The sequence below is a fragment of the Vitis vinifera genome, chromosome 10 (assembly GCF_030704535.1).
Source record: "Vitis vinifera cultivar Pinot Noir 40024 chromosome 10, ASM3070453v1".
Classification (NCBI taxonomy): Eukaryota; Viridiplantae; Streptophyta; class Magnoliopsida; order Vitales; family Vitaceae; genus Vitis; species Vitis vinifera.
Window position 1 is genome coordinate 5,728,206 of NC_081814.1, and position 13,276 is coordinate 5,741,481.

General features: G+C 34.7%; 1 protein-coding gene across 3 annotated transcripts in view; it reads left to right on the plus strand.

The window, feature by feature from the left end:
- Positions 1-13,276, plus strand: part of LOC100267797 (protein MOR1) — a 32,629-nt gene that overhangs the window by 11,002 nt on the left and 8,351 nt on the right. For all 3 annotated transcript variants that reach the window (XM_059739954.1, XM_059739952.1, XM_059739953.1), the window contains exons 11-35: positions 3,015-3,117; positions 4,265-4,401; positions 5,216-5,281; positions 5,377-5,494; positions 5,609-5,649; positions 6,392-6,463; positions 6,572-6,679; positions 6,789-6,894; positions 8,419-8,531; positions 9,966-10,053; positions 10,264-10,364; positions 10,549-10,656; positions 10,788-10,893; positions 10,973-11,052; positions 11,134-11,283; positions 11,371-11,446; positions 11,604-11,728; positions 11,824-11,934; positions 12,012-12,161; positions 12,251-12,325; positions 12,418-12,499; positions 12,587-12,702; positions 12,774-12,875; positions 12,957-13,031; positions 13,115-13,210. In XM_059739954.1, coding sequence (XP_059595937.1) covers positions 3,015-3,117; positions 4,265-4,401; positions 5,216-5,281; positions 5,377-5,494; positions 5,609-5,649; positions 6,392-6,463; positions 6,572-6,679; positions 6,789-6,894; positions 8,419-8,531; positions 9,966-10,053; positions 10,264-10,364; positions 10,549-10,656; positions 10,788-10,893; positions 10,973-11,052; positions 11,134-11,283; positions 11,371-11,446; positions 11,604-11,728; positions 11,824-11,934; positions 12,012-12,161; positions 12,251-12,325; positions 12,418-12,499; positions 12,587-12,702; positions 12,774-12,875; positions 12,957-13,031; positions 13,115-13,210 — 2,505 coding nt within the window. The remainder of the gene's footprint in view (positions 1-3,014; positions 3,118-4,264; positions 4,402-5,215; positions 5,282-5,376; positions 5,495-5,608; positions 5,650-6,391; positions 6,464-6,571; positions 6,680-6,788; positions 6,895-8,418; positions 8,532-9,965; positions 10,054-10,263; positions 10,365-10,548; positions 10,657-10,787; positions 10,894-10,972; positions 11,053-11,133; positions 11,284-11,370; positions 11,447-11,603; positions 11,729-11,823; positions 11,935-12,011; positions 12,162-12,250; positions 12,326-12,417; positions 12,500-12,586; positions 12,703-12,773; positions 12,876-12,956; positions 13,032-13,114; positions 13,211-13,276) is intronic.

The window sequence follows — 13,276 nt, forward strand, 5'->3', positions numbered from 1 at the left end:
CAAAGTGAAAAGCTACTCCTTCCTCCTACTTAGGCTTAACCAATCAATAAGGATGCCAAACAGATGCTTCATGTACAAGGCTGGAGAGGAAATGAGAGCTCATATTTTGTTGCATTGTATGAAAGCAAGCATATTGTGGCAGCTGGATTTTGCTCTATTTTATGTACAATGGGTGATGCTTTCTTCTATGAGAGGGGTGCTCTTAAGTTGGAATGACTTCTCGGTTGGAAACAAAAGGAAAAAAGCTTGGAAAGTTGTTCCACTATGCATTTTTTGGTCCATTTGGAGGGAAAGGAATCGGAGAGCCTTTGAGGATAGGGAAAACTTAGATCAAACAATTAAAAATTCTTTTTTATATCTCTTTTGAGATTGGATTGGAGTGTACATGGGGGATTGTGTTACTTCTTTGATAGATTTTGTGGATTGGCTAGGCTCCTTGTAGGGTGCAATTGTTTTTTGCGTGTACTTGCCCCTATTGGTTTTTGTGTATGTATACTTCCTGTATACCTTTTTTAATACAATACTCTTTTACCTATAAAAAAAAAAAAGTCCTTGAGTTATACATTCCAGCCCACTCCAAAAAAAATTGCACATAATTACATAAAAGAGGTTTTGATGACTTTATTTTTTTGGATAATCCAAAGAGGTTTCGATGAATTAATCTGTTTGTTAAACAATTTCAAATGATTTTTGATTTTCTATCCTTCTATATCTTCTATAATAAGCATAAAGGAGCAGCCCTTAAAGCTTTCTTTTGCTTCTTCCCAACAAAGGGCCCATGTAAGCTCTAAAAAGTCACTCTTACTGAAGAATACCATCCACTCAAATTATTCCGAACAAGGAAAAAAAATAGCTGCCACTGGTTGTCAACTAATTCTTCTTCACCTTAACGCATATAACATCTGTTTGGCGATGTTTATCCTATTCTTTTGAGCTGATTCAATGTCAAAATCCTCCCACAGTTGCTTTCTAGGCAAAGATCTAGAGTCCCACACCAAAAGCCTCTTCCACTTTTTTGGAGTCTCTCCAAGCTTGCCAATGATAACTTGTTTCCAAAGGCAATTGTCTTCATTGCAAACTTCTATAACTACTTCCTAAGTTGAGCTTTGTTTACGGTTTTTAGCCATGTATTGCCTAAACCCCCATTCTTCTTTTCTTTAAAGATTATGTGTCATTTCTTAAGATGCAATTTTTTTCCATGACATCTTATCCCCTTACAAAAGATCATGTTGAAAATTTTCTAAATGATATTCACTGCCTTAGGAATAACAATGAGAACATATAGATGGGGAAAGTGGAGAGGGTGCTCTTGATAAGGGTCAACCACCCCCTTTAGACAGATTCTGATTCTTCCATGATCCAACCTCCTTTTGGAATGCTCTTCAACCACATCCAACAAAGGAGCATGTCATAAAAGGCCCCAATGGTAAGCCTTGGTAGGTAGCAGGTAGCCTACCTGCCTTGCAACCCATGATAGAAGTCCATCTTTCAATGTTAATTGCTTCTCCCACTGGAATGATCTCACTTTTCTGAAGATTAACTTTCAGCCAGAGATCATTTCAAACCAAAGGAACACTTGCCTTAAATTTACCAGCTACTCCATTGTTGCTTCACAAAAGATGAGTCTATCATCCACAGAGATGGATGGGAAATTTCTAGGCCTCTAGGCCTCTATCCCCATATTCAAACCAACTGATTAAACACCCTTGCTCCTTGAAATGAGGCAACTAAGGTCTTCCATAGCCACCAACAACGAATATGAGAAAGGAGATCTCCTTATCTCAACCTCCTAGGACTTTGGAAAAAGCACTAGGAATACTCTTATAGCAAAATGGAGAACTTGTCTGGAAGTGTAGTTCATTCAACTCTCCCATTTTTGCAACACGGACAACATAAAATCCCAATTGACATGGGCATGGGCCTTTCATTATCTATTTTGCAGCCCACCCACATTTACAAGCTCTTTTTTGTAGAGTCTATAGCCTCATCAGATGTGCGTGCATCAGGAATAGGTCTATCCTCTACAAAAGCATTTTGGGTCTTTGAGATCACCTGCCCTGTAACTTCCTTCAATCTAAATTTGTAGAGGCCTCACACTTTTATATCCTTTGCCTCTCTTTTCTTTGATGTCAAAGCTAGGAAGCTTGCATTAAGAGTTCTTACAAACAAGCCTATCCAAAATAAAAAAACAGCACCTCCTCCTTCCTAAATGTAGCAGCCTCCAGACAGGTATCAACTCGAAAACTAGCCCCTCGACTTGCATACAATTCTTGGAAGAAACTAGTCATCCTGACACAATCGGTTCTTCCTCCACCAGCCAAAGCCCTCCTACTTTCAGTCTACTGATGCAATTACCCTTTTGGTGGTGGGCATTGGCCATCCTGTGAAAAAAACTTTGTATTACTCAAAGAAAACTACACATGGCTAGTCTGCATTTGGTGCCATCCATGGGCACAAGTTTTCTGGAAGCCATTTCAGAGCTCTATTGTTTATCTATGTTTAATTTTATCCATATTGGAAAATAGTTTGGAAGTGGAGCTGGAGATTAGCTACAGTCATCCTTTCAGCCTCAGATTGGACATTCAACTTAATTTGCTGTGCCTTCATTGTTATGTGGACATTCATACTCTTTATTAACATTTAGTGGTAATTACTCTTCATAAGATGTTTGATGACTAATATAAAAAGAACCTCTTTGTACATAAGGTCTATTCTTTGTTGTCTTTTCCGTTAAATTATTCTTTTGATTGATAAAATGTTTCCTATAGATAATTTTGTCTTGATTAATGTCTTATGTTTCTAAAATGAGATGGAATGTTTGTTCCTGAAGTTATTGTTGTTATTTTTTTCAGTATACAGATATCTTATTGTTGTTGCTCTCCAAATTTCTGTATCTAACATCAATGTATTGTTACATTCATGTGAATTTGACATTATACTTTCAGTTTCTATTCTTCAAAGGTGAGCTATTTAAGTTGTGTTGATTTCTTATCTATTCTTTTTTGCTTGGATAGGAAAAATTGAAAGAGAAAAAACCTACTCTGGCAGAATCTCTTACTCAAACTCTACAAGCAATGCACAAGGCTGGGTGCTTAAATCTAGCTGACATCGTTGAAGGTGGGTTTTGTTTTCAGTCAAAGAACAAGTTATTTGATGAAGTTTTTACGTTATTTTAATTGCCTCTGATATGTTTCTGTTGATGTTTGATGTCCCTAACATTATTGTATAAGTAGCTGCTTCCTAAAATTTGGTATTACCCACATTTTATAAGAATTGTACGTATGAGTTAGCAATTTATAGATCACTGCATAAATATGTTATGGTTTATTTTCATCCTTTGATTTTGTGGATGTCTGTTGGGCTCTGACCTCATGTTTATCTTTATAGTTGTAAATTTCAATTTATTTTATATTTATAACTAATTAAGTTGATTTAAGAGTTTGTCTAGCTCACAATTTTAAATAGGAAAAAAATCTTAGTCAATATTAGTAATCTACTGTAGGTCTAGAATCTCAACAGGCAGTCCATACCATATTTATCAACCTGGAGTTGTAACCTGATCAATTTAGAAGATGTTTGTTGGTGAAAAATTTATAAATAGAAGGGGATTTTTGTGGCCTAAGCAGGTAGTTTTGATAAGGATCCTGTGCTTAATTGATGGCTTGTTCTGTATTCCCATTTTGAGACCAGTGCGAAAGGGTGAGATTTTTTTTTTTTTTAGTGCTGCATTACACTGATTAAAGATTATGATATCAGCTAATTTCAGGAAGTGCATAAAATCTAGCTATTGCTATTATATAGCTAACCTAAACAGGTGGTTTTGGTAAGGATTCCATGGTTTAATGATGGAAAATTTTGTATTTCTGTATCAACACCTGTGTGAGAGGGTGAGAAAAAAAAGTTAGTGTTGCATTATTCTGATTACAGATTTGTGATACCTGCTAATCACTAGAAGAGCTATGATGTAACCATTATAATTGGTGGGGAATTGAATAATGCACTAGCAGATTTGGAATAGTTCTGCTGAAGATAAAACTTGAGCTTTGATGCCTACCACTTGATGTTTTTAACTTCAAAGTAGTCATGTTATGTGACATCTGCATAGCTGTTGCACAAGGTTTATGATTGCTATGTTCATTTTCTCTTCTTGTGTAGGTGTCATTTCATAAAATGAGTTATCCACCATTTAATTTTTTCTTCCGTGGTCTTACTAGTTTGTTAGTATATATATTTTATTGAAATGCTCAAATGCTGTTTATTGCAGATGTTAAGACTGCAGTGAAAAACAAAGTTCCACTTGTGCGCTCATTAACTCTAAACTGGGTAACGTTTTGTATTGAGACAAGCAACAAGGCTGTTGTTCTCAAGCTGCATAAGGACTATGTCCCAATCTGTATGGAGGTCAGTGGATCTATGACAGAAGCTTTTTATTTTTTATTTTTTCTATTTTTGTTCTTTACCGTTTCTTGCTAGGCCTAAGAAATTTAATTGATCAGTGTCTGAGACTTCATGTGTTTGGTGCTGCCTGCACTTACGTCTTATTGGGTGTTAGTCCTGATCCAATCCTGCTAGATATGGGTCTGTTTCAGAAATTTGTGAAATGGACCAGGCTGGACCCATTTCCTATGTGATTCTGGTTGTTAACAGAAATTGCTCCCATCTTCATTTTTTGGAGGAAATTCTGTGTTAGCTCATCTTGGCCTTAACACAGCTGTTTGGGTTTTGGCTTTGTCAAACAGCACCCAAGGTTGATACCTAAAAAAAATTGAATATCAAGTGTTGAACTTGGGTCACAATAAGAAGATTTAGGAACTGTTCAGTGGAACACAACTATTCTTATTGACTCTTTTTCCAAATGATCCTAGAAACCCTGAGGTAATCCTAGAACTCAAGTGCTGCTTGAGTGCCTTTGTGATCAGCGTCATTAGCATCTTTAGGAAATTTGAAACCCATCCTTCTGAATGTGAAGTCTCCCAATGCCTATAGTGTACAATAAATTCAATGGGTCATTGGTTTTTTAATACAATTAGTCACCTCCTTATGCTTTTATATTTTCTTATTTGTAACAACTTAGTAAGTAGCTATGTGCAGTACACATAGTTAATGTATGAAGTTTGTCTTTGATTTACATTGATTGTAACTTCTAGCTACTGTTTTATACATTTTTTTTGTTAAAAATAAATCATGTGTAAATAGATAGTTTTGGTTTATGTAGTGTTTAAACGATGGAACTCCTGAAGTGAGGGATGCAGCATTTTCAGCTTTGGCCGCAATAGCAAAGGTATTCTTTCTAGATGTATTATATTGCCATTTGCCTACAAAGCTGCTTTTTCTAGTGTAACTTCGGTTATAATATTTCTTGTACGTTTTCTTTAGTTGGTTGGTATGAGGCCATTAGAGAGGTCACTGGAGAAACTTGATGACGTTAGAAGAAAGAAGCTTGCTGAAATGATTGGAAATTCTGGGGGTGGTGTAACTACTAGTACAAGCTCAGGTTTGAAAAATTTTCCTTATAGTTCTAGTACAATTGCTTTTTTTTTTTTTTTTTTGATATTTGTTCTTCTCTTATAATTTGCTTCTTTTTACATATTTTGTTACAACATGGCAGGTTCGGTTCAAACCTCGATGGGAAACATTTCGGGTCATGAGGTGCGTTTATCCTTGCCGTCGGAGTTCTTGCTTGTGTTTTTTGTTTTGTAAATGTTTTTCTAGTTTACTTAGAGATGTGTTGGTTCATAGGGTTGTTGCTTTTCCTAATCCTGTTTTGGCTCCATTGGCAAAACACCTATGGTGGGTCACTAGTTAACTGGCTAGCCCCATCCACAAAATGTTGTAAAATTAATGTTTTATTTGAAATTTATCTCATTGAAACTGTCATAGTTTTAATTGGTTTGATGCTTAAACTTTGAGAGCCTCCTATCTTTTGGTTCTTCCCATCATCACCCTTGCTACTTGGCAAAGTTAGGTGTATTTGTCTGTGTTCTACTATTTTCCTGTACCATAAATGTATAAATCAAGTTCATATTAGGTTGTCTTGAAAAATTACCATCAGTGTTCTCATTCTAATGTGTGAGAAATTGGTATTTGTTTGGAAGCATCTCCTCCACTTCCTAAGCAGTGAAAAAGAAATAGAAAAATGATAAATAAAGTGGAAATCTTCTACTGCTTTTAGAAATTATTGTCTGATGCTTTATCTTGTCCAGGCTTAAAATGTTGAATCATTTGATGTTTATACTGTGTTTAATTCTCACTTCTTTGTGTGTCATTAAATGCTATATATTATTTTTGTCTAATGCTTTGTTTTACCTTATTGTCTTTACATGATATTTTTGTTTTCGGTTATACTTATGATCATAACTTAAGGTTTCATATATGGTTATGCTGTATGTAGTCTTCAGACAGCTCATTTGTTAAAAAATCAGCAGCGAGCATGCTTAGTGGGAAGAAACCTGTTCAAGCAGCTGTGAGCTTTTTTCTTTTATTACTCTTAACTAATTCTTTATATAATATCATGCTGGACATACATTTCCATCTTGAACTTCTTGTACTGAGATTTTGGGCTGTTGCTCAGCCTGCTAACAAAAAAGGAGGACCAGTGAAATCTGGTGGCAATAAGAAAAGTGATGGAGGTGGTGGACAGATAAAAGTTTCAAAATCTGTTGAACCTGAAGATGTGGAGGTAAAATGTCCATGTGTCTCTGGTTTCTGTATGTTGATCGTTTTGTGCTCTTGTGGTTCTCTATGACATGCAATTGGCGTCCGTATTTGGTTTCTCTTTTTGTTTGCAGCCAGCAGATATGAGTCTTGAAGAGATTGAAAGCAGATTAGGTTCTCTTATACAGGCTGATACTATTTCTCAATTGAAGAGCACTGCATGGAAAGAAAGGCTTGAAGGTTCTATATAATTATTCTCTTTTAACAATCTCTTATTTGTATTTGCAATTGTTAAGTCCTCCATTGATTCCATACTTGGCTTGTCACCTCGTTTTGGCTCATGCCAGTTTTTGCTATATCAATCTATTATCCTCCATCTTAAAATCAAAATTCAAGTTCATTAGTTTAAATAAACTGCATCAAGCTTTTTCAATAAATCGAGAAATAAAAGTACAAATCTAACAAGCATGCTTTCATCTCGAGTTTGAACATCCCTGTACATGCCTTTCTTAATAGAATTTATCCATCTATTTTCTGATTTTGAAAAATGAGAAAAAGAGGTTTTCTATATGATAATGAAGGCCTGAAAAGCTTTGAAAATGCCAGTGATTCATATGAGGGCCCTTTTTTTCCCCCCTTTATCTTTGAGAAGTCACTGGAGTCTCTAAGCATGACTCTTTTGGTGTTGTGCTTGGGTACAGGCTGAGGAGTTTGTTTTTCAGGCGTTCTAGATTTGAGCCATCATTTTCATTATCCTAGCTTCTTGGGTTGTAACCGACAAGGATTGTCTCCCCTATCCAGACTGTTTGAGGTCATATCTCCTGTTTGGGCATAGAATTAATGCCGTCTAGTGGAACCTTGGTTCAAGTTCTTTTATCCTTTCTCTTGTCCTTGTCAGACCCACCAATTGAACCAGGCTGCTTCTCCTAGCTATGATTTCTAGGTCTATCAAGTAGAGTACAAAAAGTATTATTAAGAGCTTTCCAGCTCAAAGATGAGTTGGAATGGTGGAAAAATTGGAATTAGCTTTTTTGTGCATTTTTTCATTCTTGACTGTTAAAGGCAAACATAAGAATATGGTTATATAGACATGCAAGATAGTTTTAGGGTATGAAAATATTGTTTCTAAGAAAAGAAGAGTACTTCTCCAAGAAAAAAAAAGAGCAATAACTCTAGCTAAGGTGACAAAAAGGTTAGAAAGACTTGGCGTATTTATATTTGATTTCTTCTCTTTGTCTATCCAAAAAAAAAAAAAAGGTTAGAAAGACTTGCTTTCTTCCATCAGGAAGCAAATTGCTTTTTGGTCAACACTATTTGTGATACCAGTTTATGTGTCTGCAAAGCTTGCTTGGATGAATTGTACTGAGCAAGTAAATGGCTTTCTGATCTGATCAAATTGGTGTTCAAGCTGTTCAACATGCAGGATATTAATGGACTTATTGTATAATTGTTGTTATTGCTTGCTTTTAAGTTCTGTTAGATGTTGAACTAGTGATGGTTATTTATTTATTTTTAATTTATGTTGTTCATTTGAATGTTTATGACTTACTTTCATTCCTGAATATTTAGTAAGTATACTTGAACCTTTTGTTGTCTTTGTAACAATAACAAAACAGTGAAGTTTGTCTTAATTGTGGATGACGTGGGAATGTGTATGTAAACATTTGATATCTTGCTCGTGAATGCTTTTCTACTCTGTCATTGCATTTATCTTAAAAAAATAAAAATAAATGAATAAACTCCCTTTTTTCTTGTCTATTGCAGCGATTGGTTCCCTAAAACAACAGGTGGAAGGTGTGCAGGACCTTAACCAGTCTGTTGAAATTCTTATTCGCTTACTTTGCACCGTTCCTGGTTGGAATGAGAAAAATGTTCAGGTATTTGAAGTGTTTTCTAATGTGTATGGAAGGATTACTAGGCATGACTATGTACAAGGAATGTGACCTATTAGTTTAATAAAGCACAGAAGTTTAATTTTGTGTCAGGTGTGTGATTGCTTTATAATATCTTACTTGCATGATATGCATCACTGGACGTGAAATTCACTTGAGAGGACCAAGAACGTAAGTTTTTAAAATTATATAATTTTATATTACAAATCTGTAATTGCATAAGAAATATTTAATTTATTTGATTTAAAAAAATACTTTTGTTACATAAATTATAAAAAATTTCAAATATATATATATATTTATCAAACTTGAATAAAAATTATGTACGGATAATAATAATTTAAAGTCAATGATAATATGTTAAAATTTGTGAAACAAGTTAATAAGAAATGTGTTTCAGAACGTAAGTTTTTAAAATTATATAATTTTATATTACAAATCTGTAATTGCATAAGAAATATTTAATTTATTTGATTTAAAAAATACTTTTGTTACATAAATTATAAAAAGTTTCAAATATATATATATATTTATCAAACTTGAATAAAAATTATGTACGGATAATAATAATTTAAAGTCAATGATAATATGTTAAAATTTGTGATACAAGTTAATAAGAAATGTGTTTCGTCTGATTTTTTATTTTTATTTCTCTTTGATAATTTATAGTTATTTAACAATTATATCAATTTAAGATGTTTGTAGTTGTTATATATTACAACCAATATTCAAGTGCAAGTACTAAACTACATAATAACAATGCCATACTTATTCATCCTAAATGTGAGATTTTAAATACAAAATATTAAAAATATAATTAAAATTTATTGGAGTTTCATTTTTTGTAAAAGAATACACAAATTTTGAGTGATTGAAATTATTGATTTTTTGAAATTTGGATATAAATTAGCAATTATTATTTGGAAAGATTAATATAAATTTTGAAAATTTAGGGAAGTTTGTTTAGTACTAATTCTTGACCATATGGAAGGAGAGGAACAAAAAAGCTTTTTAAAATATAGAAAAAGTGCATCAAGCAATCAAACAATCCATCGTGTATAAATTTTTGGAGTGGGTTAGAATGTACATAGGAGATTCCTCAATGTCCAGGGTGGACCTCGTTGATTGACTAAGCCCTACATTGGGAGAGGGATATGTTCTTTTGTCTCTCTTCTCTTTAGCTGGCCTTTTGGTGCCTTTGTATAACCTGTGTATGCTTTTGTGTGCCCAGATGATGTTATTGTAAAATATAGTGAGTAAAGTTGTTGTAAATATAGTGACGTGGCATTGTTGTAATTTTGTCATTAAAAAGGGGTAAATAACATTCACCACAAAGTGCTATGCATCCATTATTCTCTCTTTTATATAAATATTTGTTCTTATTTTTACGAAGCACCAACATTTTATTGAACAATGCAGGTCCAGCAGCAAGTTATTGAAGTTATTAATTACATTGCTTCTACTGCAGCAAAATTTCCAAAAAAATGTGTTGTACTTTGCCTTCATGGTAGGTATTCATCTTCTGAATTTGAAGCATTTTAGAATTATTATGGGAACTAATTCTGGAGTCAGGTTTGCTTGTTTTATCTATGAGGGGAATTGGTGACAAGTTCTTTGTGAATTTGTAGTTTTCTTTCAGTTGGAGTGGTGCTTGTTAAGTTGTTGATTCTGGTATTATCTGATTTTTACATCTTTACTTCATGTGCATTGCTTACAGGTATAAGTGAACGTGTAGCAGATATCAAAACTCGTGCTCATGCCATGAAGTGCCTTACTACTTTTTCTGAAGCAGTGGGTCCTGAGTTCATTTTTGAAAGAGTAAGTCAAGTTTCTATCGGGCTTGAAGCTTCTGTTTCTCTATTTGGTTTGATATAAAAACTTCCTTAGAATTAATATTTTTATATAGATTGTGTCTATACTGAAGCATAGATATCTATTGGCCATTGTTGTTTCAGTAATCTTGACTTGGTCATATTTTTCTATGGATGATGCTTTTTTATAGCTTTACAAAATCATGAAAGAGCACAAGAATCCGAAGGTCCTTAGTGAGGGCATCTTGTGGATGGTTTCAGCAGTTGAAGACTTTGGTGTTTCACATTTGAAACTAAAGGTGTTCCTAATTCTTTTCTTGTGTTGTTATGGCTATTCATGTTTGTTTCCATCTTTGGTAGGTGTTATCAATTCTTTACATCCTGATTACTTATTTGACAATTAAATGAGAAGCCGTTTTTATTCTCGCAGGATTTGATTGATTTCTGCAAAGATACTGGGCTGCAATCCAGCGCTGCTGCAACTAGAAATGCTACTATCAAGCTTATTGGTGCTTTACATAAGTTTGTTGGCCCAGGTGATTCGTCACTCTTATTTGTTGAAAGTTTTCCTGCTTTGATTTTATCACAAGGTTCTAATACTTAATCTTTCTGCAGATATCAAAGGGTTTCTCACGGATGTCAAACCTGCCCTTCTTAGCGCACTTGATGCAGAGTATGAAAAAAACCCATATGAGGTATACCCAGTTGATGTTCCATGTTCTATATTTGATTGTTTGTTTTTTGTGGGTTATTTATTCCAGTATATCATCCTACAGGGTGCTTCTGCAGTTACAAAGAAAACTGTAAGGGCTTCAGAATCCATGTCCTCGGTGTCTGCTGGTGGGTTAGATAGCCTGCCACGCGAGGATATTAGTGGAAAGATAACACCTGTTCTGCTAAAGAGCTTAGAGAGTCCTGACTGGAAGGTCTGGTTATAACATATTTTAGACCAGTTTGTTTTATATTACTCATGCATTAGATTACCTTGACCACATTGTTCACTCATATCCCAGGTTCGTTTGGAATCAATTGAGACTGTAAATAAAATATTGGAAGAGTCCAATAAACGAATTCAACCAACTGGAACTGGTATGACGTCATTGTTTATTCTGTTTGTGCATTCAGAATATTTGTGGCTACTGCTATTTTGCTTTATGTCTATGAACTAAAATTCTATTCAGGTGGTTGTTCATTTTTCTTGTAAAGTTGTCTATATCTTGATCATAGCCTTCTATTTGGCTTTCAGTGGAATTGTTTGGTGCTCTTAGAGCGCGTTTGTATGACAGCAACAAAAATCTAGTCATGGCTACTTTGACAACTGTTGGTGGTGTTGCTTCTGCAATGGGCCCAGCAGTTGAGAAGTCAAGCAAGGTTTGTTGGCTTCTCATGATATTTATTTAATCCTTTGTTGTGTTTTCATTATCCTTTAGAAACTTGAAGTTTATCATGGCATTGTTTTTTTGCAGGGCATTCTTTCTGATATTCTGAAATGCCTTGGTGACAATAAAAAGCATATGAGAGAATGCACATTGACTACTCTAGATGCTTGGCTTGCTGCTGTTCATCTTGACAAAATGGTAAGTGTTTATTACATTTTTATTTGTTGAGTTGTTATTTCTGTTTGCCATGATCATGATAATGCTGTCTTTTCTAGGTTCCTTATATTGCAGCAGCTTTAACAGATGCTAAACTTGGGGCAGAAGGCCGGAAGGATCTTTTTGACTGGTTATCAAAACAACTGTCTGGATTAAATGAATTTTCTGATGCTGGGAATCTGCTAAAACCAGCAGCATATGCTATGACGGTATTTGTTTAACTGTAGTTTTTGGGGGTACAATGTCTGCAGCTGCTATTCTTTTCCTAAATTATGTGAATTTGTGGACCTGTTCTTAGGACAAATCGTCAGATGTTAGAAAGGCAGCAGAGGCTTGCTTTGCAGAAATTTTAAAAGTGTGTGGACAGGAAATAGTACGTGGGCTACGTCTTTTCTGGTGCCTTCTCTAATTTTCTTGAATCTAGTTTAGCACATAAACATTATCTTTGTATTATATTCCATACAGGTGTCCAAGAATTTGAGGGATCTACATGGGCCTGCTTTAGCTCTTGTTCTTGAACGACTAAAGCCATCTGGGCCGTTTCAAGGTGCTTTTGTTGTAGACTTGGCTGGCTTTGTTTTTTCCCTTCTCTTTGTTATGTTCTTTATTGCTAATCTACTTTGTTTTTTCCTAGATTCATTTGAATCAGCAAAAGCAATTTCAACAGGCCCAGCTTCTAGAAGCAGCTTGAAGGTTGGAAAATCTGTTTCCAATGGTATACCGAAGCATGGAACCAGAGCTCTATCCTCGGTATGTTTCACCTGCTCTAGTTTCTTTTTGAGACATAACATGAGATACTGATTGCTTGATGATTTTGAAAGAGAGCCATTTCTACAAAGGGCACGAGGCCAGATGCTCTCATATCTGCCCAAGATATTGCTGTGCAGTCACAGGCTCTGTTAAACATAAAGGATTCAAACAAGGTATCTTTAGATGATGTATATAACTTTGAAACTATATAAATTTTATTGATAGCAACTATAATTTGGTTGGCTAATGTGCAGGAGGATAGGGAAAGAATGGTTGTTCGCAGGTTTAAATTTGAAGAGCTGAGGATAGAACAGATTCAAGATCTTGAGGTTATATTTGCTGAATGTTCATGGACTGATTTATGTTTTCCAAATTACATTTTTCAGATGCCAGAAATGTACCTTTTTTGCAGACTGATCTTATGAAGTATTTGAGAGAGGATTTGCAAAGGAGACTTTTAAGTACAGATTTCAAGAAACAAGTTGATGGTCTTGAAATGCTACAAAAGGTGCTTTTGCTGTCGCATTTGTGATATATTCACGATTACATGGATTTGCTTTGCACATGTGAATCG